At 39.2% G+C, this 27,935-nt stretch overlaps 1 protein-coding gene across 7 annotated transcripts in view; it reads left to right on the top strand.

Annotated features, from left to right (window-relative positions):
• PTPN2 (protein tyrosine phosphatase non-receptor type 2) overlaps positions 1 to 23,032 on the top strand; it is a 31,403-nt gene extending 8,371 nt beyond the window's left edge. The window contains exons 3-10 of one of the 7 annotated variants that reach the window (XM_030469940.1): positions 2,586 to 2,686; positions 3,282 to 3,380; positions 4,546 to 4,683; positions 12,327 to 12,536; positions 13,959 to 14,117; positions 15,895 to 16,085; positions 17,641 to 17,844; positions 22,195 to 23,032. In XM_030469940.1, the coding sequence (XP_030325800.1) occupies positions 2,586 to 2,686; positions 3,282 to 3,380; positions 4,546 to 4,683; positions 12,327 to 12,536; positions 13,959 to 14,117; positions 15,895 to 16,085; positions 17,641 to 17,844; positions 22,195 to 22,216 (1,124 nt within the window). In that variant the 3' untranslated portion in view covers positions 22,217 to 23,032. Of the gene's footprint in view, positions 1 to 2,585; positions 2,687 to 3,281; positions 3,381 to 4,545; positions 4,684 to 12,326; positions 12,537 to 13,958; positions 14,118 to 15,894; positions 16,086 to 16,281; positions 16,543 to 17,640; positions 17,845 to 18,635; positions 21,956 to 22,194 lie in introns of those variants that run through there. The other 6 variants (XM_030469949.1, XM_030469959.1, XM_030469967.1 and 3 more) reach the window with 6 other exon arrangements.
• Positions 23,033 to 27,935: the final 4,903 nt, after the last annotated feature.

Below are 27,935 nucleotides of genomic sequence, written 5' to 3'. Positions count from 1 at the left end.
CATTCATATAAATCTGAAGTACTTTGTAACTGGAAATGATTTACATACGGGAAATATGTTACAGCTAACTCGCTGTCAGGAGTTGGCTTGCTTCATCTAATTCAGAAGAGCAAGCCAGGGCTTGAATGAGGTTTCTAGGTCATTGTGTCCTTTAGGAACCTTTTCCCTTGAAAGAAGGGAAATCAATATATTCTAGTGGCTGTCTTTGTCCTGTGGAGTGTATGCCAGTGTGTTTGTAGCATTGCCTCTGTTTCAGTTGGGGCAAGGAGGGAGGCTGTCCGTGCTTAGAATTAGTCGTTAAAAGGGCTTTAAAAAAGCTTTCAGAATGCTTTGTAAACATGAAAAATAAATGGAATTTGTAACAAGGAAAATATGAGGCTGAAAATGAGTGTGAGGATTACGGTAGGAAGCTTCACAAGGGCCAGGGCAGTTACCTCCTCCTGGCAGCAGTACAGCAGCTGCTGCGGGGTGATGAAACTGTTAACAGCACTTTGCTTACGTCACCTTTCCGAGAACACGAGTACCGGTATGTGTGATTTACTATAACAAGACCTTAAGTTTTTCCTGTTGGCGAATGACATGTAATATTTACAAAGGACTTGGTTTCTCTCCAGTAGAAACATTTCAGATAAAGCGATACATGAAAGGAAAAAGTAACACTTTCCTATCCAGACAAAATAATACAAGGAGATATATTTTACTTTAAAATGCACATATGTCTAAATTTTACTCTGTCTTGGCTTTGATAGTATTTTTTTCTTCGTACAGAGGTATCATAAATTGTTTTAAGACTCCTGAAAGTCAAGATGGTGTTGCTTTACAGCTGGAATGCTAATGAAAACAGACTAAAGCAGTAACTTTCTCATCCTTCTGTATTAAAAATAAGTTTTCAGCATATTTCTGCTCTCTGTACATCTGTGACTGCATATAAAAGCTAGCAGCTAGAGGAAGTAGGATAGCAATCCCAAATCTCACCTCTTAATATATATATATGTAAAAAAACCTTACTGTTGACTTGTTTCCTTTAATCCAGCAAGATCCTCTTTTGACAGTTGCCAATAGCACATAGGTGAGGGAGAGTATAAAAGCAGATCAAGACCTAGTAAATGTACTTTTTCCAGATTTCCAAACATATGGAAAGTATTTATAAGGTCTTTTGAGCAGTTCATAGAACAAGAGTCTAATTCAGTAACTATTTTTTGATTCCCGTCAGCTTTTTGCCCAACTGTGGTTATATTCATGGATTTCTCAGATAAGCCTTGTGCCGCATAGACTGGCTGTGATACAGGGGCTCAGTCTGAGCTCAGCTGTCATAGCTGCACTGGATGTGATACTTGGAAAAGTGGGCTGACGTTCTAACAGCAGCTGTGTTATCAGTCTGTACCCGAATGAGTTTTGCGAGTTAGACCAGGCAGATGTAGGTTAAAAACTGGCATTACACTGGAATTCGTGCTCAGCTCTGTCAGGCTCTTTATGGAATCTCTTCCATCGCTTTCTGAAATGTGTAGAAGTCTCTTAAATTTATTTTAGTTTGCTGTTTTTTATTTACTCGCAAGGAGTCTGTCCAGGCCGTTGTGTTTTGGGAGTTTTGTAGCCAGTCTCATTTCCTGGCACGCAGTTATGTACAAATTTTAAATTGAAAATGCAGTTTATTTAATACAGTTCCAATAAATGGCTGAAGGATTACTTACTGTGAACAAGTCTGATTACCTAAATGTCTCCTAGAGGGTGATAAATCAGATACTAAAAGAGTCTAGGAACAGCCACAGTGATTTTTTATTAGGCAGTGTTTTAGTGCAACAGTCTGATAATCTTTCTCATATTAATGTTAGAATTTTAAATGGAGTCCTTTGTTTGCCTCTGCTATAAATAGAGGAATTTTCTATCTTGCCTGTGTAATCGTGATGAGAGACTGAAGCTGTGTAATTAGATTAGGCTTCATTTAACTGGAAGATTTGTTGAAAAGGTACATTTTGCATGTGCCCCTTCTGTAGTATCTTTAATTTGTATAGTATTAAACAATGAATTACAGGGAAAATTCAATTGATCAAAGCTTGGTTTGAATTAGTAAAAGTAGATCTATTTATTTTCTTAAGCCGTGTGAGTTTATGATTCTACCTCAATCTACGAATCTTAAACCAAAAAATCTTGGAATTCTGAACTTAAAGGAAATCATGCAGTGGAGTGACCTGGTGTGATAGGACAGCATGCTGCCTGGTGTGGGTTGTGGTGCTGTTGTATTGAGGAAATGCAACTGTTCAATGGTTGCTGTGAGCATCTTTTGGCATGTATGAGAGGGTTGTTTTGGTTGGGGTTTTTTGCAGAAAACTGGATATTAAAGTTTTCTGAGCAGCTTCTATTAAAAGCTGCCTGAAATTACTCTGCTGGAAGGCTGAGGGAGCATGAGACAGGTAATTATTATAGTTACATGAGAAATTAGTTTTGTGTATATTTGTAGTTCGCCATTCAGATACTACTGCTGAGTTTACTTAAAATTGCTTGTCAAACCTAAATTTGCCTGTTTGTTAGAGAGTACTCATCAAGATGGATGCATCATTAAATTCTTTATTTTCTTTGAATTATAGATGATCATAGTCGTGTAAAACTGCAGAATGCTGAGAATGACTATATCAATGCCAGCCTAGTGGTCATAGAAGAAGCTCAGAGATACTATATTTTAACACAGGTAGGTAGTACTATGTTACTACAGAGATTGAGAATCTGGGGGAGAGGGGTTGTACAGTTGTAATTTGTATTTGGATGATTCCTTGTCTCTGTGAATTACACGTATTTCATACTAACTGCCTGTTTGACCTAGTTGTGAACACATTATTTTGTGTTTTAAGAAAAATCTGAAGGGAATATTTAAGTATGAATAATATACTGCATATAAAGCTTTTCAAGTATTTCTTGCTCTTTTCTTCACTTCTTTTGGAAATGGGTTGCAACAATACTTTTATTCTTTATTTCATCTTGTACCTTCTGAGCGTGTCTGCAGTAGCTTTTCTTCTGAGAGCACAAGAATATTGATGCCCAGGCTGAAACATCCCTTCCCTGAGTTCTTACTGGTTTTTTGGGGGGTTGCTTTGTTTTTTAAGTAGTGGGCTGGTCTGTGCAGTGTGGTTGCTTTCTTGCCTGTCATTTCTGTCATTCTATTAATAATTTGTTTAAACTTTTCAGAGGAAGGCTTTTTCCTGTTCCACACAGTGAACTATTTAACTGTATTCAAACACTGTTTATATATACATTCTTACACCCATTTTTTTTTCTTTACTACACAGGGTCCACTACCTAATACATGTTGTCATTTTTGGTTAATGATATGGCAACAACAAACCAAAGCAGTTGTTATGCTGAACAGAATTGTTGAAAAAGAATCGGTAAGTGACATTAGATCTAAAGTTGTAAAGTAATTACGTAATTTTAGTACAGTTAAACAATGATTGTTACGTTAAAAGAGCTGTCAGACTTTCTCACCGGTGTACAGCATAACATGTATTTAATGTAACATTGAAGTGGTGCTTTAAAGCTGAGACACAAAATTCAGTCTGGTGAAAACAGCATCTAATAAATATACATTCAGAAAGGTGAAAGTAACATCCTGAGAAAGGAGGATGTACAGTTTGAAACAAGGTGGAGTAGAAGCAGTGTAAGATCCTCTAGAACAAAACAGAAGATGGGAAAACCAGCTTGAATTAAGTATCTTTAGATTATTTCTTCTAAATATAACAGAGTTGTATATTTGTCCTGCAGTGATCTTAACTGTTTGTAACTATGAATACAAGCTGCTGCCCAGCAACTGTCAAACTGATCTAGTTACTTAAAGCTGGTGGTATACGTGCAGAATACACAAATCTGCTGTTATGATGTAGTTTTTGTGCTGATGTGTCTAAAACCACTGTGGATTTTAGTTACAAATGCATGTCACATGAAATTTATGGTTCTTCAGAGTACATTGGTTAGTGAAAAAGATTTTGAGTCTATTAAAAACTTGCTTATTTTCTTATGCAAAAATTACCCTACAGGAAGTTTGAGTGCAGGGCAAGAGAAGTAAAGGGCAAGGGGCAGTTTTGAATTGCTTTGTTAGTTCATTCTTTTGTTTCACAAGAATCTTCCAGTACTCAGCAAGCCTTGGGAAAGCTGGATGTGTTACATCTGTTATGTAAATCTGCAGGTGTGCACATCGGAAATGGAGGGGGGGGATGCTGAAATAGCTGAGTAAAGATCTCTGTTCACTGTAGAGAATGAGAGGGGAGGAAAGGGAGAAGGGTTAAGGTATATCTCAACACGCTAAACCTGTGGTGAGAGGAAGCACGAACAGATAAATCTGGAATGCGTAATAGTCGTTGAAGCAGTTGTAGTAACTTGGCTGTAAACATTATGAACTTTAAGAATTCCTCAAACTGGGAGCAGGTACTGAAGTCTACTATGTTGATCAATGTGGTCTGAGTCTGCTCATGCAAAGGCCAATATTAGGATATTTAACCAGATTTTCCTTTTCTTTTTTCTTTTTTTTGGTCTCCTTTAAAAAAACCCCTCAATCAGGTGAAGTGTGAACAATACTGGCCAACAAAAGAAGAAGAAGTTATGACATTCAGTGAAACAGGTTTCCGTGTGAGGCTAGTATCTGAAGACGTCAAATCCTATTACACAGTACATCTACTGCAATTAGAAAACATCAACGTAAGCTTTTCTCAGTCTGCACAGCTCATGTTCCTGGGCTTAAGTATCTACTGAAAACCATTTAGCATATGGGCACTACAGATTTCATTGAGCTTTTACACTGAAAAGTTTAATGCACTTTGCTTCTGATAATGTTGAAGATGTATGTGTGGCATGTAAGCGAGTGAGTTAGACCTGAATTAATCTATACATTAAAAGAGATAACAGCTTCTGCAGTTTTACACTTATATTTTTACTTATATTTTTCATTTGGCAGTACCTTAACTTGCTGAATTGTAATTGATGGTAGTGGTGATTCTAAGAGGAGCTGTAAGAAACACTCTAAAAGGAGGTACCCAGGAGAAGTTCTGATTTCTTCTGAATATCAGAAATCAGACTCCGTAATTGCTGTTTGGTTTTGGTTTGGGTTGTTTTGGGTTTTTTTTTAATGGAACTTTAGTCTTCCATATAATTCAGTCCAGATATCTTAAGTTTTTTGTGGGAGGGGCGATTACCACCTGTAGATAGGTAACTTTTATCTCCTCTTGCTTACCTCCCCTTTTGCTCCACAGGACCAACCATCCTTTTCTCTTAAAAATTAAGCACTTTGACAATTTAATCAAGTTAAGCTCAAAAAAATTGTTCCTGGCCTGAGCTTGGTTTGGAATTTGCTGCTTCTGTTTCAGAGCTGAAGACAGAATTGAAGAGCTTGTCTGTTTGTTCCAGCTATGTCTTGTAAGATATTCTCTCTCCCTATAAACCTTGCCTTATATTAATTGAAAGTGCTACTATGGCAAGTTTTATTCAAGGTTGTCTTGTCAGTGGATTTGGGAAAGGAAAGCTCGAAGATGTTCCTTTGCATGTTGTTTTATACGTAGATAAACATTGATATATTTGGTCGAAATGATTTGAATTTATAGTAACTGTTAATGGTACTTTGAGATGTTTGTTAATTTGAAACCTCCCTCACGAGATCAACACGATAAAACTTGGCAAGTTGTTCCTTGGGCTGTTCAGTGTAAGAACAGCTTTATGAAATTCTGTCCTGTTGATGTGGAGAATTTCTGTGTAGCTGGTTTTTGACGGTGAAGGCAAAGAAAAGAGGAGTAGTGCTTGCAAGCCAGTGCTTCAAAACCAATAACTTTCCTTTTTGGACAGCTAAGGCAATTTTTCCTAACTACCAAAAAGACTTCTCTGTGGAATGTTTCTTTCTTGCTGGTGTTGGCCCCCCCTAACCTTAAACTTCCTGTTTTTGAAGGATGCCGTTTTCATGCAGTGTGTGTGTTTGGACATAACATTAGCTGGAAAATGTAGAAATCCCTTGAGGAACAGCACAACATGTGCTATAGTGGGCTTTGGAGCTGGAGCTATTGAGCAGTTCAGTTTGTGGGTTTGCTTTGGACTGGTAATGCAGGCCCATCCGTGCTGTACAGAGTTTCTTGTATGTCATGTAAACCAGTTTCACAAATACTTAGCAAACTTACTGTACTGATTTTTACTTTACAGGAGCCCTAGTGCTCCTGTAAGGCTCCATGAATATGAACTCCAGAGAATAGTTTTTATATGGAACAGTTACAAGAAGTAGAACACAGTTAGTCAAACAGAAAAACTACATAGTTTCTAGAACAACGCTGTGGATGTTAAGTGCATGCAGCCTTTTGTAAGAATTTGATAATTATACCATAAAATTTGTGGGAAATGAGTATTGACAGTAATGTGAAATGTGAGCTTAACTATGTTTGTACAAGTTCTTCTGGAGGGGACGCTGGTGGAGGCAGAGCAGTAGGACATTTAGCCGCTTGACGCCTGGGGTATAAGATGAGTCATGAGCAAAATATACTCTGAATTCCAAGGGTACTTAAATTTTAGTATTTCCTTGAAAACAGAAAGAACTAGAATTGTCTTTACAGTACAACCATTCTGAGCTAAAGGAAATTTGTGTTACCACAACAAATCTCTCTAATACAAATCTCTGCAAAATACATATGTATGATGAGTGAGGTGCTTGTTTAATGTTTGGTTGGATATTTGGTTGGTTTTGTTGGTGGTGGTTTTGTTTTCTTCTGTTAAAGGACAGTTAGAAGTAAAGGTGGGGCTTGGGGGGGGCAATGTTGTGTTTTTAGGATTAGATCAAGGCATTTGGCAGTTTCATTTGTTTACATCTGTTCTAGGCAAACAGTTGTTTTTGCTGTTGGGACTAGTGTAGGCCAGTAAACCTTTGGAGAGGAGATGGTGGGTTTTGGTATCTTTCCAAAAGTTTTGAGAATATTCCTAATGTGCTTTGTCTTACTGGTGATTATTTCATAATTTCCTTATTTTTTGCCTGACCCAGTCTGCATTTTAGAATACAGAAACTTGTGGCTGCCTTTCCGCTATGGTCCACTATGGTTTGTTGGTGTCAGTTGTCAGCTCTTCTGAAAGCTGACCACTGCTGTCTGCTGCAATTGCTCAGGTTCAGATCTCTCCTTGAGGCAAGACTGGCTGCGAAGGCTTCCACAAACCCTTGCCTCTGTTTGAAGATAGAGTAGAAGGAAAATACTGTGCTTGTGTCAGAAGTTTGTAATAATTTATATGTGAACCTACTGCATGCCTGTGATTTGAAGCAAAGTTTCCTGGGGTACTGGAGACATGACAGTTAAATGTTTATGAGAGCCTTTTGTTAAATCTATAAAGTAACCTGACTGAATGGGGTTGCTAAGTTTTGGGACAGTGTTATGGGAGAATTGTTAGATATTGACAGCTAGCTTCTGGAAGACTCCACCTTGTCTTGAATATATATTTTTATATTATTCTTTATTGATGCTTTTAGCTTTCCTTGTCACAAATATAAGTACTGGTCTGTAGAGAAGGAAAACTTCTGTTTCCAGTGCTTTCTGATGCGGCAACCCAGATAGCCAGGAGAAAGATATAATATGACACATAATGAATGCTTATAAGCAAAACCTCAGTACCAACGTAGTGGGGAATTCAGGGAAGCTATGGCATGGCAAATGAGTGCTTGAGTTTGTGGAGGTAAGCAATCTAATGGCAGGCGATGTTCTGGGATCGAGTGGTATCTTTGTATACGGGTGTGTATACTTATGTAATTCCTGTAGTGTTTGGAAGGGATTTCTGAAACATGGCATATGCTTGCTTTTAAACTTGCTGGTTGTCCTCATATCATTTTGGCAAAGTGCAACAGGGATTAATTTTGGTCTTCATGACCACAGAAATAAGACTGAGGTGTTAGGAAAGGTACTGGTGTTTAATAGGAAAGGAGAACCCAGACTTACCTGAATGTCAAGTGTTTTGCAGCTTCAATGGGCATAGCTGTTACCACGTTGACTTAAAAGAATATGCACTAGTTTGTGAAAAACCTCAGGATGTTTGTGAGGATTATTTGGCCTGATTATCATCCTTTCCATTTTTATGTACATATTTGAAAACCATTTTGCCAAGCATTACAGTGAGCAAATAGAAGAGGTTGTGGTAAAAGTTAATGTAAGATTTTTGAATTTCAGTGCTTACAATACTGTCCTTAGAGCACGCCTTCTCATTTTGGTATGATCAAATTAGTTGTTAATGCACTTAAGGCATGATCATTAAATACAGGACCACTGTGGGGTTATAGATGCATTTTATGCCTTCATGTGTTAGACCATTTCAGTAGTGCTTAAACTGTGAAATGAAGGTTTTTATAAGGAGTGTGTGAAATTTGACAAACCAGCATTTTTCTGTCTTTACCTGTTTTACTTGATGCTGAAGGCATCAACTTCCTTTGAGCATTTTGGTAGTAATTTATTCCACATTCATACTCTCAGGTGACTGAACAACCTAAAGTTGTTGTAAGATTTTTGTACGTTTTTGTTTTGAGTGATTGGATAGTCACTGTAATAAGGTTCTTGTTTTGAGAAAAGTTAATCTCAATGTGGATGTCTGCTTGTGACCTGAAGCACGGCTTGTGGTTTGATCGTCCTTTGATTATGCTGTTAGTGGGGATTGCCAGCAATCAGTGGAGAACCGTGCAGTGTGGTGGTAACTTCATCAGTTGTAGCGATGTTGGTTATTTACTGACAGCTTATCCCAGTGGTTCATGAGACTTTCACTAGAATGGTTTGCCCCATTTTCTTGAAAAGTCGTTTGTTTAAATGGTACCCCATGATTATTCAGGGATTTTTTTGTTTTTTTTTTTTTGGTAGCTAGTCTTAGGGAATAAATCTTCAAAGAATATGTTGTGGTTCTAATAGAATAAACTGTTGCCTGTTATAACATATGGAAAATTTTATATTGTTCCTTGAGTCCAGCTCTTTTTCTTAAAATGATTATCTAGTCTCCTGTAACACTTCAAATAAAATTAGTTGTTCTTTAAATTTGAATTTCTGTCCATCAACAGTTGCGAATCTTTAGTAAGCCAAACCTTTTCTCATTACAGCCCTGCATCACTTTATTTAAGCGATAGCTGTGGTGTGCAGCTCAGTGATTGGGAGGCCTTTGAGAAAGGGTGGTACAGACACTCACACAAAGCCACTATTTCAGCTGTACGGATGACTGCCAAGCACCACTTGAAAGAGCCCTTCTATTTAAGAGACAAAATGTGGGAGGTTTGAAATATTTGAATGGGATTTGGCCATATGATTAGAAACTGCAGGTTCAAAGGCAACCAGCCAGTTCCGGGGCACTGACATGGGACTTATGGAGAAAGATGAAGAGACTTGGTGTTTTTAAATTGAGCTGAAGGGATGGGAAATTGTGGGATGGATAAAGCCTTTGAACAGTATGGGAGGAAGGAAAAAGTAATTCTGTGGGCTAGAGCTGAATGAGATGTACAACAGCACTGTTTAATCTCTCCGATAGAAATACCTATTTTCAGATTAATGTCTGAGCTGGGTGACACTTGGCCGTGTGCTTGAAGCACTACTGTTTTGGGGTTTTTTTAAGAGGAGAATGCTAGTGCTTGTTACAGTATGGGATCTGGGAAAAACATTTTCTGTAGATAAGGGCATTTTTGCCTTGAGGTGTAAGGGAGTCTTTCATCTGGAATGCTATCTTAAGAATCTTGAGGGGGAGAGTATCAACTACAATTTCAAAGGATCATTTAGGTTCACAAGAACCAACTTTAACCTTTGCTTTACCTAGTATGTGCGTTCAGCTCATCTTCCCAGTTTTCCTGTTAATTTTGTTTGCAAATTGATGGGTTATTTTTCTTACAAATAGAGGAAATTGCTTAAGAGTATTGTCTTCTTCAAAATTCTGTGATTTCATAGAATAGTTTGGGTTGGAAGGGACCTTAAAGATCATCTAGTTCCAACCCCCTGCCACAGGCAGGGACACCTTCCACTAGACCAGGTTGCTCAAAGCCCTGTCCAACCTGCCAGGGATAGGGTAGCCACAGCTGCTCTGGGCAACCTGTGCCAGTTCTTCACCACCCTCACAGTGAAGAACTTCTGTATCTAACCTAAATCTACCCTCTTTCAGCTTAAAGCCATTCCCCTTTGTCCTATTCCTGCATGCCCTTGTAAAAAGCCTCTCTCCAGCTTTCTTGTAGGCCTTCTTTAAGTACTGGAAGCTGCTCTAAGGTCTCTCTGGAGCCTTCTCTTCTCCAGGCTGAACAACCCCAGCTCTTTCAGCCTGTCTTCATAGGAGAGGTGCTCCAGCCCTCAGAGCATCTTCATGGCCTCCTCTGGACTTGCTCAAGCAGGTTCACATCCTTCTTGTGCTGGGGGTCCCAGAGATGGACGCAGTACTGCAGGTGGGGCCTTGATGAGAGTGGAATAAAGGGGGAGGATTGCCTCACTCGACCTGCAGGCCACACTCCTTTTGATAGAGCCCAGGACACGGCTGGCTTTCTGGGCTGTGAGCGCACACTGCTGGGTCATGTTGAGCTCCTTGTAAACCAGCACCCCCAAGCCCTTCTCCTTAGGGCTGCTCCCAATCCATTCTCCATCAAGCCTGTAGTTGTGCTTGGGATTGCCCCAACCCAGGTGCAGGACCTTGCGCTTGGCCTTGTTGAACTTCATGAGGTTTGTGCTGGCCCGCCTCTGAAGCCTGTCAGGGCCCCTCCGGATGGCAGCCCTTCCCTCCTGTGCGTTGACCGCGCCGCTCAACTTGGTGTCATCGACAAAGTTGCTGAGGGCGCCTCAATCCCACTGTCCATGTCACCAACAAAGATGTTCAATAGCACTGCTTCCAATACTGGTGCCTGAGGAGCACCACTCATCATTGACTTCCACTTGGCTATCGATCCAGATTCCTTATAAAAAATATATCTCTTTCATGATTTTTAAACAAATGGGTCATTTCAGTTGATTAGTGAGTTAATTCACTAGTTGGAAAAAATAGTATGGAATACCACTAAGAAGATGTCAGTTGAAAATGCAAACTTTCAATGCTTTGCTACAAACAAGGAAAGGAAATCCCAGTGTATTTATACAATTTAGGCCTTGGTAGATCCTTTTTTTGCCTCATTCAAATCTTACAGTTTACTCATTTCCAACGTGATAAATCAGATTCTGTTGTCCTTGTTGAGCTCTTAGCCAAAAGACAAAATATTCCTGGAAGAAAACTGTGCATTTGGGAGTGACTTGAGTCATGTAAATACCCACTGTTTTCTTTGAAAGTGTTGGCAGACTTGCAGTATCAGGCATTGAAGGCAAAAGACGAAATGGGAGAGTATTTTTGTTACTGTAGTAACCATGATCTGGATTATTTTAGTTTCACAAAGGAGTTTCATAAGTTGAAACAGCTTGAGCAGATGAAAAGCAGAATTTATTTGAATTTCATAGCTATATTTTACTGTTGCTGAAAAAGAAACATAGCTTTTCTGGAATACATTGGTCTTTAAAATCTTTTTGTGTTCCAACTTTGTGGAGATACACGTCTAAAAACATAAATTTCTAAAATTCCTGAACTAAATTAGTGATGAAGTTGTCTTCAAAATCACTGTGGCAAGGAGTAGCATTTAGCAGCAGGTCTAAAGTGAGTTCCATAAAAATATGATCCAAATTTGTCATCAGAGCTTTTCAGCTATATACTTGCTCTCTTGCTGTCATTTCAATGCTTGCAGTTAGTTGGTTGTGTTAGGAGAGGAGTTGCATGGTTCTAAACCTACTGCAGGGTTTTGGAAGCCTTCTTTCTTACGAAGGAAGAGTGAGTATGTCCAGGAGAAGTCATGCTAGACATCTGCTCTATGGATTCTTAAAGGCCTTTTCCAGGAAGATTCCTTCTTCTCTCAGTGGTGTGGTTAGTGTAAAGGAGATGCTAATGCCTCTTGGTATTAAACCGTGTTCTGAGTGAGACTGGAGAGTGTTTACAGTGCTGACAGGTATTTTTTTTTCCAGTCACGTTCACGCTAGCAGTCTCATAACTGCTGCCAGCTGTTAAGCTGCATTACTGGTAGAAACAGAAGAATATTTGGGAGCAAGTAATAAATCAAATCAAATATAATATTGGAAGTTTGAGAAGAACCAAAAAATGTACATGGTAATAATTGCAAAGGGGATGGATGAAAACCTGCTTCAGGTTGTGCTGTTGGTTGTCATCCAACTTGAAGCAAGTCATTGGATTGTTTGTCTAAATGGGAGGTTTATAACGGAAAACAGCTGTTGATTTGCATTGGGGAAATGTGTGCTATCTAAACAAAAGTAGAATACTTTCTAGTTGTATTGTTTATTTGTTTTCGCTTCTAGAGTGGTGAGTCCAGGATGATCTTTCATTTTCATTATACTACATGGCCAGACTTTGGAGTTCCTGAATCCCCAGCTTCATTCCTGAACTTCCTGTTTAAAGTCAGAGAGTCTGGCTCACTAAGTCCTGAGCATGGACCTGCAGTAATTCACTGCAGTGCGGGGATAGGACGTTCAGGCACGTTTTCATTAGTAGACACTTGTCTTGTTCTGGTAAGTGTTTGGTCACTTTCTTTGTATCCCCTTTCCCTCTCCTGACACTCTGCCTCCCTCCCCAGTATGGGCTTTTTGGTCAGGAGGCTTTAAAAGCATTGAAGTTAGTGACATGCCGGTAAAAACTTTGAGACTTCTCTTTTTTTTTCTTCACATATTTTGATGGTGTAAAAACACAGCTCTTGAAATACGTTCATGAATCTGTCTCAAAGTACATTTTCAAAGCTTCCTGGAAAGTAATAGTCAGCATTCTTGTCCTTTTATACAAGATGTGCTTAGAAAAGATTGAGGAGATTTTTTTTTTTTATTGTGAGCTTAAAGATGGGCTTGTGAATACATATTGAATAGAGACAACTGAATATGTCAATCTTTTTGTCTAAACGTGGACTGTCTCGTAGGTCTGAGAGGCCCCTTTGCTTAAGGCTGCAGGAAATTGGTATCTGAACTAGGACGAGCACTTGCTTCTGCATCTCCTGCAGTGTGTAGGGGAGGATGGTGCAGGATTTCCCCAGCTGTGCAGCCCTCGGGGAGGTGGGACTTGGTAGTCAGTTGCAGTACCACATAAATGAGTAGATTTTTTGCTTTCTTGGTGAACTGCATCATCTGTAAATGACCTGAGTGAACTTTTAATGGTAAATAATGTTTTAAATATCTTTAAATTTTTGTTGGATTTTAAAGTCCAGGCACAGACTTCCTCTTTGGCTATGCTTGGCGCTAGTGAGAAATACAGCACAGGGTTAGGTGAAATTCATTTAAATTACAGGATACTTGTCTTCTGGTTTGGTTAGGGCCTCTCAACTTATTTTTTCTTTAGTGTTTCTTTTTTTCCTGCTTTTTGAAAAATATACATGAAAAACATTGATGCAAGTATACTTTAATATTAGACAAATCGAATTGAATGTTACAAGAAGTGCAGATGTGTGCTTAAAAACACCCCATGAATGTAGCGTGGGGCATTGCTTGGATTAGGGATTCTGCTTTAAGTAAGGAAACTTCTGCCACATGCAGTCATTCCAAATTGCTGTTGCATTCAGGAGCGGTAGGAAATCCTGCTTTATCGTTCTGATTCTTACAGTCCTATTTCAAAGTACAAATCCATGCCTGAATAAAATAGAGCATATCTAACTTTCTGAAATTTAAAACTTGGTATTAGGGTACAGATTTATTTGATTAATACATGATCATTGATTTGTTCATTATAAGCTTTCATTAGATGGTTTGCCTATAAATACAATTCATCATTTGAGATGATGAAACGAAGAAATCATTTGAGATGTTTATTTAGTATATAACTAATAGAAAAATAATACAAAGAAATTAATTTTTATATCGAATTTTATGATTATTTTTTACTGATATTTATTTTTTGTATGTTGTCTCCCTTCAATGCTAATGACATTTTCAATGTAACTTTCTTTACAGATGGAAAAAAAAGACCCATGTTCTGTAGATATTAAGAAGGTATTACTGGATATGAGGAAATATCGAATGGGACTTATTCAGACTCCTGATCAACTAAGATTTTCATATATGGCTGTAATAGAAGGAGCAAAATTTATAATGGGGGATTCAACTATACAGGTAAATGTTTAGCTCTGTATATTTAAGCATAGACTAACTGCTAACTAGTTAAATTGCTAACAGTAGTTAAAAATGAGCTCTGGATTATTTCAAAACGTGTAACTTTGTGGGATTTAGATAATTTGCCTTTTTCAGTAGATGCCTAGAAGGTGTTAGAGGGTGTCTGATCTGTGCCTTCTACCAGCTAAACTTTCAATCCTAAGTAGTTTTCCCCTCTTAGACAAAACATAACTTCTGTACAAATGTCTTGTAAAAAGAAAAAAGTTAAATCAATATCTTCAACATAGAAAAGCAGAGGTAATGCCCAGTATCACTTTGAAAAGATAGCAAGGAGATTTTTAGGATTTCTTGGTATTTGCTATATGTTTTCATACGAGTAAAGTTGGCTGGTGTTACAGAGAAGATTTATTAGTAAAGTTGCTTTTTGTTTTCCCTTTTTTTTCTTTTTTTCGTATCCTTTAAAATTTGTGTTACAATAAGTAGAATCCAGCTCAATATCATGAGTTTGGAGCAATCAGATTACTAGATCTCACTATTTTATCAGTGTGGCTTGTAGATTTAACAGTAGCTACAGCTGTTTTTAAATGGCTGGGGCTGGGTGGGAGGACTGGGAGGAGAGGCTGCGAAACAGACTCAATTCTGCTTTCATGTGCTAGGGCTTCTTTATTCTGTTGGTTTATCTGCTTCATTCATGATTTTAAGAAATCCCATTTCCTCTTTTCTGTGGTTCTGGTCGTTGTCAGAGTTGTCTTTTTGACAAATGTTTCTTGACTCACTACATAAATAATTTCACACAACTGCTGATCAACACCTAGGTAGTGTGCTGCTAGTCTGACACCCATGCCGTACACCTAAAAGACTGCATGATTCATCCTAACGCTAACGGCAGTTTAGCCTCTTTGTTTTCTGGAAGCTGTTTCTGGTGGTAGGAGGGTATTTTCTCTAACAATATTTTTCTGCTTTGTTTTTTAAAAAGCCACGCTCCAAACTGAGCACTTGGTTCCCACACTTCCCCATTTAGATCACATGATTTCTTGTTTCTGGGTACAAGGGGGCATTGTCAACTCAGAATACTGCTTGTCAGGTTCAAGTGTGTTACTTCTTCATATTAAGAGAATGCCTAAGAAGGCACACTTCTCATTTGTTCTTTGTTTTCTTGTTATGATTGTTCAGATGATCTTTCGTAAACCAATGTTTTCTGCAGTGCAGGCGGTTGTCTTGGTGCTCTTTAGGGCTTAGGGTCATGTGCAGAAGATCAAGTGGCAGTACTTAATAGTAGTAGTTCTTCTTTCAAGGTCAGCTAGATCATTTTTCCCCCCTGTATGGAGGGACAATTGTACTGTTGAGAGAGTGAGAGGTGCTTACTTCTCTCTGCTAGTGATGGGGAGGGCATGAACTCATTGAACGCTTCTCTAATAGACCATTACCCCAATGTTCACCTCTGACACCTCCGTGGATTTCGGAAGTCAGTAAACTGTGTAGACAAACACAATATATACTTGAGCCTTTACTTGCTTACAGCTAGTAGGTGGCTGCAGCTGCAACACTCGTACCAGGGAGGGGTGAGGAGTCTCTTTCCCTCACTGAGTACCTAGAGAAATATAGAAAGGTGTCATCGTTGAAGATGATGCATCTTCATCTGGCAATTTATTATTTTTTTCCTTGACCTAGTAGTTCCTTTAATCTACTTCTGTGACTGTTCTGTTGGAGGATATCTTGGGCAAAGAGGGCCTTTAGTGTTAGGGGGATGTTTGAAATATGTTCTCCTTGTTTGCAGAAACGGTGGAAGGAGCTCTCTAAGGAGGACCAAGCACCAAGTTCTGAGCAGTCTCCTCCACATGCAACCAAAATAACCACAGAGAAGTACAATGGGAACAGCATAGGCCTGGAGAACAAAAATCAAATGGAGAAAACAAATACTGACCTGTCCAATAAAGTTCAAGATATCACAGATGGAAACACTGAAAGGTAGGCAAGATGAAGAAACTAGAAGGCAGCAGATACCCTCTCTTAAAAGGCTCAATTATTGTATGCGTCTCTTATCATAAGGAAACTGCAAGATTTTTCTTCAGTAGAGGAAAAGGACAGGTGGTATTTGACTGTCTTAATTATTTTAAAACTACAACTTCAGTTATTCCTTGTGATAAAGTTTTATTATTTAAAGGTCAAGAGAAAAAACCCAAATGTCTCTAATCAGAGCAGCTCAACCTCATGCTTGAAGGCATTTTCCTACAGACTGTCAGTGACCTCTCTTGTGCAGTGTGAATTGGGTCCTGAAAGTGCCCAAAATAATCTGATACTGATTTTTAAATAGTGCTAATATGTCAGAAACACAAAGTTTTATCACCTACCACTTTCTGTATGGTGACTGAAATGGTATTGTTGAAGCTGAATGTTACCTTCCACCCATGTTAAATCTACCGCTGTGAGTAGATCTCTGTGGTTTAGCTGGGTCCTGTGAATTTGTCTTCCTGAGTGCTAATGCCTCAGCTGTGAGCTGCTGTACTGGGAATTTCCATCTTAATGGCTGCGCCTTGAGGTGCTGTGTCACTCTGGTCTGGTAGCTAAATATGGATGCGTAGCCAGAGACCCAGAAACCAGTCTGGGCTCTGTGGGGCTATGCATTGCACAAGAGACGACACAGATCTGTCCCAAAGGGCTGCGCTCCGAGATGCGCTCCTGGAAGTCCTTTCTCAAGATGCAGCAGTTCAGTGAAGGTAGACTGGAATTCTGAACTGACAGATGGCTTACTGCATGCCCTGATGAGTTTCTCTCTCCATGTCTTTGAGTGTTTTGAAAAAGAATGACAGCAGTTCTGTAGATATTTACAGGAGCCCCTCACAAGCAGGAGGTGTGAGGGTGATGGTAGTGGTGTGCTGGGTGGAACTTGGACAATCAAAGTGGATTTTTCATGTCAGAGTTATGCTTTCTTGGAGGTAGCGAGGATACTTTTGGAGACACGGATTGCAAGGCAGCCCTAATAGTGTAGCAACACATGGCTGATTTGTAGCCTGTGTCCTTGATCAAGATTTGGTTTACAGCCCAAGATGGGTACTGTTAAATCTGCATGCAGACGTGAGTAGGTTAGAATCCATACCTCAGTGAGGCTGGATTCCTCACTGTGGGGGCACACACCTAAATACTATGGATGGTTTGCACATAGCACTGGCACTGCATATAAAAGCAGCCTCCATGCAAAAGATCTCAGCTACTGAATGGGGACACTGATGGGGCTGAGAGACTAAGCTCAGATAATTAAACTAATTCTGTTCTCTGTTGAACATGTAGGTCAAGCACCACTTACATCTTTACATAGGTCATTTATTTCATGGGGCTTCACTGACCTGAAACCATCCACATCAAGGTTGTTAAAATAGAATCAAGATTGCTTGATTTAGATCTTACATGCTGCTGCCATGTGCTGCTGGATGATTAACTATTGGGAGTGTGCTGGGATGAGGTTTGTTTTAATATTTTCGTAGCCTTTTTAACTCTCTTAACCTTTTTCTTCTTCTTTTCTAAGTACTGTCCGAAAACGACTGCGGGAGGATAGAAAAGCTAACACAGCACAGAAGCTGCAGCAGATGAAGCAGAAGCTAAATGAGACTGAAAGAAAAAGAAAAAGGTGGTTATATTGGCAACCTATTCTCACTAAGATTGGGTTTGGTACACTGATTTTAGTTGGCGCTTATTGTTGCTGGAAAATGTATTTTCAAGAACATTCCTTGTAAGTAAACAGTAAGCCTGTCTGCTCCAGCAGCTAATTCTGGTGCAGGTTACTGACTAGGGGTATGACTTTAAGCAGTGAACTCCTTACACCTGGCATGGGTGCAGACACTTACGTACAATAGAGGAGTGATGTAAACTTGATCACGTGTCAACATCTCAGGACTTCCCACTGCAGGTACTTAGAGAAACGAACTGCTGCCCCCAACACAGTTGATATTTTTTGTTTATATGAGCAGGTACAAACTTGCTGCAACTGTTTATACACTTTTTAAAATGGTGTTCTACCAGATCTTAAGCAACCCCTGAACCACAGAGGTTTAGCTACTGAAGGCTGGCTGGATTTAAATTTATACACCTGACGTAAGCAATAAACAGTGTTGTATCATTTACGTTATTAATGCAAAGAAGTTATCCTTAAATGTGTGTAATGTGTAATGTACTAGTGACATGAACATAAACGTTTTATATTCTTATGACCTAGGATAAATATATTTTATAATTGCATATTTAATCTTTTTGTAGTTCACTGTACTTTTGAAAGCTCAGTTTGTACAAATTTCTGACCAAAAATAATTTGATTTTGAAACTAAATGTAATTATAATTTGTGCATGAAAATAATAGTGCAACCATTCCCCATATTTTGACTCTCCAATCTATGATACGAGCAGCTAGGGGTCTGATAAAGCACTTGCCAATTTCTACTCTGTTAATTTGCATTCCTTATTTATTTTTTTTGTAGTTTTCATTATTTAAGTGAGACTTAGAAATCTGATCTTTTTTTTTCTAAGGTTTTTGAGAACTTAGCCCCACCTGAAGAGCATACTGTTAAGTTGATTAATGTATTCAGACTTCAACTACTGTTTCAAGGCCAACGTTGTTAAAAGTTCTGACATTCCATTAAATGTGAAACGTAATGTTTTGTGTGTCTATAGATTTTAATTGCTAGAAAGACTAAAATGCATTTATCAGTATTAAGTGTAGAAAGCACACCAGAGGAAACTGTAGTTGGACTTGCAAGGGTGGTTTTCGCAGCAAACCAGTGTTGGTAGTGTTTTCCCATACGCAGTACAGTGTGTTCAGCTATACAAGCCACTTCCATAACTTCACGGAGTCTAGAACTGCTTTTCAGGATCTCCAGCACTGCATTAGGGGAATGATGTTGAAACACTCAATGACTAATGTTTTGGGACAGCTGTGCTCCAGTCCTTTTAAAATTACTGAGCACTCCCTTTCAGTTAGTTGGTCGATAACACTTTCTGAATAGGAATTCAACACAAATCACTTTCTGTCTTTTAAATTCTCTTTGAATGCAGAGATGGGATGTGGCTGTCGTTCAGGCTGTCATTCAGGTTGCGACTCAGTACTATTTCTAGTAGTGGACTGCAGTTTGAAACCCGGCTTTTATGTATTCAAGCATTGCCTTGTTGGGTGATTTCAGAGAAGTTGCATTTTCTCCTTCCATTTTCCTTGCTTGGTTGTTTTCTGTTGGGTATGTGCGCTTGGGAGTTCCCTCCCCATTTTTTTTTTTTTTAATTCTTCCTTTTGTAAAGCGCTTCTTGGATTTACTGGTGAAAAATACTACAAGAGCTTCCTTTTGCTCCTTATCCAAAGGAGTTAACTTGAAAGCTTTCCAGTACATTCAAGCTCAGTAGTAACATGCCAGGCATGGGGCCCAAATAGTCTGACATTCACTACGCAAAGCTGAGTTTACTCTTTGAAATTCTCATTTCACAATAGCTAATACTGGTTTTGGACTACACTGTTATAGTAAACAACTGTTGAAAGGGCCAGATAAGAAAAACAAGTGCAGTTTCATAGTTTGGGAAATTGTGCGTCAGTAGAACAAGGCAGTTTCTCCTGTGGCATTACCGACTCACTATGCAGCTCTAAAAGCAAACCAACTTGCTGCCTGCAAATCTGAAAATGTGAAATTTTAAGACACTTCCTGGCTTCTACAACCACAGTAACTCTGTAGCCAGCAAGAGGCTTGGCAAAAGATTAATTTTTTAATTTATTTAAATTGAGAAGACAGGCTTTTCAGTATCAACTGTAACTGACAGCAGGTGTAAATGTGTGTGCCTTATAAAAGATATTTTGGTTATGGAAAACCACATGGAATGTAATTAAACGCTTTTATAACAGAAATATTCCAGATTTTATTCTAAAAACTTAAAAGCATCTAAGGAAAAAGCGCAGGCAAAACCTTGACTGAAATCACACTGCCATTTATGGCCTGCCTTTGCATGAGAAGGATTTCCTGAGCCACCAGCATCTTACAGACCCTGAGCTCCAACTGTGGCTGATTCCATCTCCTAAATTCTGGCTTTTTTGTTCTCCCGCTCCTGGGCAGGGGCTCCTCCTTTCTGGGTGGCGCAGGGCAGGAGCGGCCATCTTGTATCACCTCACGCTCTCTGACCTTGATGCAATACAGCAGGGCTTGCACGTTCAACAGTTACTAATTTAAGAACTAATACAAGTCTTGGACAAAACTATTTTGTACAGTGAATTGTTCATGACGGTATGAGCATAGGACGTAATTTAGATCTCTTAGTGCATTCCAGGACATAATTTGGATAATTTTTTTTTTTTCTGGTCTGTCAGTAATCCTTAAAAAACAGAATCTGAGAGAGGCTTGTTCTCTTTTCTGCAGACTGACTCCTTGTGCTACTTTGTTATTCTATAGAATTTAGAGTTGTAGCAGTTGTGCAAAACTTGGACATTAAATAGGAACCAGTACAGGCCAAAAGGGAGAACCCTGGATCCCAGTGACTTCTGTTGTAGAACTTGCTCAAAGGAAGAGTAAAAGGACATGGCTTCTGACCCCTCTCCTGCCTCCCCCCAACCCCTGTTTCTGGCAAGCTGCTGGCTGGTCCTGTGCTACTTCTAAAAAGCTATTGCACTCCATTCAGTGTTCTTATGTCGGGTTTTCCCCTCTGTTCTGGAAATACATCAGTCAAAATACTTGATGCCTAGTGGGCTGCTCTGAACTTGATTAAACAATGTTTGACTCTCAAAGGGACACTTGGGTACAAATTGTGCATGTTTTAATTACAAAAAAAAAAATTGCTAGCAAACATTTGGACCTCCATTGCAAGGGGGTTGCAAGTTTGGAATGAGTCCTTTAGGTTTTCTGTTTGTTCTTGGTGCAGGGACAGTCCACTTGGAGTGATGGTACAGCTATATTATTCTTGAAATGTGTGAAGAATTGAATTTGGTGTGAAATAGAAATTTGAAAAAAATACAGATTTATTTTACAGAACTAAGATGTTACAAGCGAAACTTAGCTTATTCTGTTAAACCTTGAGTGAAATGGTTTACTGACGCCGGTTTCTATCCCTCTGAAAAGGGAAAAGGCGTAAATGCATGCGTGTGTGTGCGATTGGATTCTGCGGGTGCTGAAAAAGCCTGGCTAGCTTGAAGGTTAATGAATGTTAACCAAATTATTTAGTTTGCTCTTTGGCATTATATTTAAACCTGAGACACTTGAGGACTGTACAAGAAACTAAGTTAACAATGAGAAAAGAAAAAGTCTTCTGCCTGGCCGAGTGGCTAAAGTCAGAGGATGGAATGTGCAAAGTTGACGTAACGCACAGTAGTCTTCCTCAGCTTTTCTGTTTTCCAAAAAAGTTTTAGATCAGTCTTTCATTTTTATGTATGAAAAATAAATGTGTTCAAAATCACATCTCTGTCTGAGTCTTTATTTAAATTGAAAGGATAAATACTTGGAAGAATTTTTTTAATGTATCTGATCAAGGAGAACTGCTTTATGAATCAGTGCAGTGCTTGTAGAACTTAGAAGTGTTTTACTTGTAGCAGCTTGGATGTCTGGTGCTGTAAGCACCAAGGTCTTTTTCTGTGTTCCTCAGAATAGAGCCTTACCTTCCCTTAGCACAGACCACCTAGTGTTAGAATGTCTGCCTCACTGTGCGAACCCTTTGCCTAGAGCACTTGTTTCTGTGCTGCTGTGCCTGGACAGGCCCGCAGAGCCATGAGAGGCAACATTGGTGTTGTTGAGGTGCAGCTTCCCTGATCTCACTAACGGCCCAAGGGGACTGCTGTGGTGCTTGTGGTTGAATACGAGGAAGGGGTTTGCTGGGCTGAGACCTGTGCTTCAAGCTCTCCAGCCAGTATGTGCCTTATGCTGTAATGTGGAAACTCTCTCCTGGCTGAGAGTACTTGCTACAGGCAGACCATAGTCAGTAGTTGCTCCAGATGTGCGAGAAGCTGTTTGGTGTTTGTAGCGAGCTGCAAAGCTGCTGTCTGTGCTTATTTCTTTTTTCTTTTTTTTTTTTTAACCCCCGAACTGTGTACTGAATCGGTGACTTTCTTTTGCGTTGTATGTCACAGGCCGAGACTGACTGACACCTAAGCCTTCAAGACTTGTGAATATTCTGCAGCTAAAAACTGCAAATTATTGACATGCAAAGCAAGACATGACCCCCTCTTCGGGAACAAAAAGTGAGGTCTGTTAAGTACCAAGAAGACCTCAATTATCTGTTTACAGCGTAAACGGCAGCGAGGGGATGAAGACCACCAGCAGCCTGCTACTTTGCAAAACAAAATAATTTGCCATCTTGTGTTTTTATAATGCCTGTATTAATGTAGAAAGATGTAAAAGAAATAAATTAGGAAATATTTTGGTTTGTACTGCCATTCTTATTGTATTTTTATACTTTTGGCAGCATTAAATATTTTTTTAAATGGACAATATGCTGTTGTGTGCGCATTATGTTAGGGAGAAACTGTTAAGGGCCTATTTTGTAAAGAAAGAAATGTTTCATCTTAAGGTTTCCTGGTATCCTGTCTTAACTGGAAAATGGCAGCATGATTAGAATGTGCTTTATGCAAATGTTTTTTCCTTAATGTTAAGTATTGTATTTTGAGCTAGGAGGAACTCTTACACATTTCTTTTGTAATACACCACTAGGAACATTATTTTATTAATCTGGTTGGTTTGGTAATCCTTCTTATGTTTGCTAGATAAAAAAGAGTTGCACAAAATGTTCAGAGTAACCGTGTGAAGGGGAAGTGCTTTGTTGGTGATGCTTTATGGGAGGAAGGAGGGGAAAGCTGACCTCTCACTCCCTGGGTCATAGTTAATTAATGGAAGCTGAGGGCCAGGTGCAAAGCACACAAGGTCAGTGGTGTTTTAATTAAATGGGTTTTGGCTTGTGCCATCACAGAGCGTTGTATGTATGATAATTTACTTCACGTTTCCCATCTCCTCTCAGTGTTCTCCCCATCGCAGTCCGAACAATGGTGTTGGCAAGGGGTAAGCTGCAAGTGCTGCTTACGGGAGTTCCTCTGATGGGCTCAACAGGTTTCCACCCCTGTGCCTGCTGTAGCAGAGATGATGGAAATTCTGCACTTGCTGCATTGTCAGTTTCAGATAAACCTTAATTCACTAAAAAACTGTTTAATATGACTGGCTACACTGGTGTGTGGTGGGGTTTATATGTAACTTTGCATATTTTGGTACAAATCATACAGTTACTGGAAATAAAGCAGGGAAGAGGCAAGAAATCTAGGCCAACTAAGGCTGCTTTTGCTAAAATAAGCAGCAACCTGAAATGTTAAAAGCAACTGTGTTCAGACTTGTGTTTAACGTGAAGGTGAGGCTGAATCAGGGGAGTTACCTGATTCAGGTAACTCCCATTACCTTATGCCATTACCTTGGCTAAGTACATGCTTGAAATAGTCCAAGTCACCAGAGCCTAGTTTGTCTAAACATTTTACTTGCTTTGTATGACTTGTATTGTTCCTAGCCTATGTTGGTGGAGAAAACAACATCACAACTTGAGTCAGCTTTCATTTTAAGGTGGTACAGCTTGACCAGGAGCATTGATAATGAGGGATCAAGGTCCGTGCAAACCTCTGCAATAAACCCTGTGATTGTGCTGGTTAAACCTGCCAGTCCAACAAAGAAAGGTAACATTGTTGTACCTGTGGACTCCTAGGTGGAAGACACAGTAGTTTAACTCATCCTTGTTCTGGGGATCTGTGTGCTCCAGAGGGAGACAGCAGCATGACAGTTTAACGGAGAAATTGGATGAACGGAGGAGAGGATAAGGCTGATGCAATTCTGAGCATGGAGTTCATCAGAACTTCAGAGAGTGTGGAGAAATTTAGAAGAGCTCCAAGTAATAAACTGTAAAAAGTTTAGGGCTTTAACTGCTTACTAGTATTAATTTCTTGCCTCATGATGCTGCTTACTAGCTGAAAAGAGATGCCAGTAGTGGAAAACGGCTCACGATGAGCACAGATTCAGAAATCAGTCCAATGAATAAGACCAACAACAGCTAATATAATTTTGTACTTTCTATTACCTGCCTTTCTCCCAAATTTATTGCGAGATTTAGATAAAAAGGTTAAGAAGCTGTGAGGAGTATCTTGAGGGAAAGGGCGTAGGAAAGCCATCCTAGCTGCTGCTAGTTAACTACACAATGCTGCTGCTGGGTTAAAATACATTCAAGTGCGACTTTCTGTTTTCTTAAATGTGTTGCCATCATGTTATGACTAGGAGCTTACCTGATGCCTTCGTGTGTGATGTATTCTCTGAGTTAGTGCACAAACAGATTTTTTTCAGATGTGTAACTACTGAAGGAGGGTAGGGCAGCATCTCTGAATCCAGGATTTCATTCTCCTGTCAACCTCCACAGCGGGTTGTTAGTGCAGCATCTGGCCACCTGCCTGTCCTGCCTGTGAGCGCATGAATCCTAAGGGACTACTGGCATATCTGTATTTAGAAACATGTGGAAAGTGTTAAAGAAGCTTAATTGCAGTGATTTATTTGCAGTTTAAAGAATTGAGGTTTTTAAGATGCTGTTTAAAAAAGAATTTTATTTTTTTTTAAGCATCCTAAGATGTTTGTAATGTAAGTACTGGTTTAGCCAAAATGACAGCAAAAAATTACTATATCTAAGCTACTTGTGAGAATATTTTCATGAGAAATTGCACCTTTATCCATAATCACTAGAAGGAAAGATAAAAACCAACTCTCGTGCCTCAGAGGAATTCGAAATGCTTCTTGGCTGTGGTCTGGTGGTCAAACACTCTCTTGCTGTTGCTTCAGAATCCTAGTTTTTCCTCCTCTAGCTTTTTATCACTTCTCCTTGTTCAAGCCATCCTGACTGAAATATAATCTATTATCACAGCTGCTTTGACTTTGACTAATAGAGTTTTGCAGTTAAACACTTTCTGAACTGCAGCCTCTCAAATGCCACTGGGCACACATCACACTGCATCCTGGTTAATACAATTAATACAAATTTGCCCTCCGTGATGAACTTTCTGTGGATGCCCAAGCAACACTGCTTGCTGCCCAAATAAGTTTTTACCCTTCAGATTTTTTTAACTTATCTTTCAAAAAACACAGAACTTGACATGAGTATTTCAAGTTTTTTTAGTACCCTGTACACAGTATATTCTGGATCTGTGTGCCTGTCTCAAACAGGTGCAGCAAACCCTGTTTGGGCTTGCTATTCGTATGTCACACATTATTTAAACACCAAGGCTTTGCACAAATGAACTCTTTACAATGCAACACACGTACTTCATAACTTGTTTGCAGTACCTAACATCATATGAAGCACCAGGCTACAGATTGCAGAGATATAAAATACGTTTACTGCAGCGTGGTTGAAGTTCACAGGTGCTAGAATAATGACACCTGTCACGAGGCCTAAATGAAGCAGGTAATTTGATCCCCAACGAACTAAGTACTCAGGCAGCTAAATAAATCTTATACAATCACCTTATATTAAAAAAAAAAAAACCACAACCCCAAAACCAAACAAAAATCCAACAGAAAAGCCCAAAAGGATCTTAAAAAGCTTGTGCCTGTTGATAATTCCTTTTTTCGCCACCATAGCAACCTCCTATGATGGTTGGAAAAGCCTCATGAAGTAGCTCCAGAGCATACATAACTGTTTCCAAACAGCTGTACCTGTACAAGCAATATGCAAGCTGCAGCTGAAGAGCTGGGTCTTTGATAGCTACTGTTCAGTACCTTGCAAGTTAGTGTAAAAAAAGACATACTTTCAGGGCTGCTGCTTTGCAATCATTAGAGCAGTAATTATCTGAGTGCTGCACAAGTGCTCATGTAGTAGAAGGACCTATGCCAAGGTAATGCAGAGGTAGGCATTCATCCTCTTCCTTCTGAAGAACAGTTTTCATCTCAGGAAAGCTTCAAGAAGGTACAGCTGATTTAAACAGCCATCTCCATCATGTCGGTTTGCTTAGTGTTTCCAACACAACTCCATGAGTTAAATATTTTGTCCACTTTAAATACCACCATTCTATGCAGCAGATGTCAGTTCAAAGTATTTTTGCCCACATCTATCCACTCTTCTAAAATAACAGAGTTTGTATTCTACAATGAGCACGTTTAAACTGTCAGGCCATTTTTTCTTGACCTATTCTTTGGTACATCAGCAAAGCCACAACTCAAACCAAACATGGTCATTAGACCATACAGAGGCATCAGTGTGTGGAAGGGAGAACTGAGTATCTCCCTACAGCTTCATTCTAAGGTCAGCTTCTGATTTTACTGGTAGATCTGATGCACCCTGCTGGCTTTCAGGTCTAAAGCCTCAACCAGGGCCATGATCGGCTTCAACTTCTGACTTCTTAGAAGGTCAGATTCTAATAAAGAGAAAAGAATACTCAGTTCCAGATTCAGCAGTGCATAATAAAAAGCAAGGAGTTCTTGTGATTTACACCAGACTGCGCTTAAAGTTAAGTAGCTAAGTATTTAATAATTCGAAGCAAAAGTTTTCAACCAGCTTGGCAGATTCAGCTTTTTGAACTAATGTACAGCAGTAAATTACAGTCTTGTAATAGTTACCAAACCTCTGTATGCTCACTGCTGTCCAGTTACAGGTGATGTATTGCATTCACAGAAAAACTGAGAAGCCATCACAATGAAGAACAACATCAGAAGAATATTTAGGTCATCAGTCCTTTTTCAAAAAGGCAAAATTTGAATAACCATTATTTGCAAGCATGAAGCAGCACCGTGACCTGATCTTTATAAAGGCAGGCTGCAAGTGATTTAGCTTTCCAGTTGCCTATAGAAATTCAAGCCTTTTGCAAAGCAATGACAAGACCATGAGGCAAAATAAATCTTTAAACTAAGACTAAGGTGATCTTTTCAGTCATATTATTTGGTTAAATGTCTGGTTGTAGCTTGCATACCAGTTGTATGCAAACAGCTTTTTGGTCAGGTAAGTTTCTTTTGATTCACAATCACAGGCACATCAGTCATTCCCAAATATTTTAAATCTATCTGTAGCTCATTTTTTACACCATAGAACATGGCATCTTCACAAAGAGTAGCATCTTTGTGCATTACTACTGTAAAAGCTTATTAATATGAGCAAAGGATTACTTTACAGTTCTAGCATGGTATTTAGTGCTAAGAAGCATTAGTGTTAATAACAATTCAAACCTTTACAAAACAAAACCACTACAGATGCAATTAAGTAATCCTGAAGCCTTTCTAGTTCTCCTAACCCCAGCAGCAGGTAGTTTGTGTTAATTGCTCTACACATACCTAGGTTTGTGACTGACTACCTACATTTTAAAACATTTGGACATACCATTATATGAAGCGTTTGCTTCACATACCAACTCTCCAAGGTTCAGTTTGCCTTGCATTATCTGCTTCTGCAAAGCAGAGTTAAGACTAGGAAACACTTAAATTTCTTATTGTTTTGTGGCAAAAGAACAGAAACTGAATATTCACTCAAATATTAGTCCTCTCGGACGATCATCCACTATGATTCTCATCTCAAAACCCTGAAAAAACAAATAATATGGCATCAGTTGGGTGATCAGTCACATTCACTGAACTGCTCTTCTTTACCAACAGGCACGAGTTCTCAAGCAAAGCTGACCACTGAATCTTATTCCTACACCTTTAACAGATCTCTTCAGGATTCCTGCTGCTCCTTTCTTCATCATTTGTTCTCATCATAGAAAGGCATGACCACACCACAAAAAAACCCCAAAACAAACAAACAAACAAAACCCAAACATATTTAGCAGACTAAGTATTTAAAATTATACCCTGTATGTGTCATGTGTAT

This window comes from Strigops habroptila, chromosome 1 (assembly GCF_004027225.2).
Source record: "Strigops habroptila isolate Jane chromosome 1, bStrHab1.2.pri, whole genome shotgun sequence".
In the NCBI taxonomy this organism is placed as follows: domain Eukaryota; kingdom Metazoa; phylum Chordata; class Aves; order Psittaciformes; family Psittacidae; genus Strigops; species Strigops habroptila.
The sequence above is the reverse complement of the archived record's forward strand: the minus strand, read 5'-3'. Positions and strand labels throughout refer to the sequence as shown.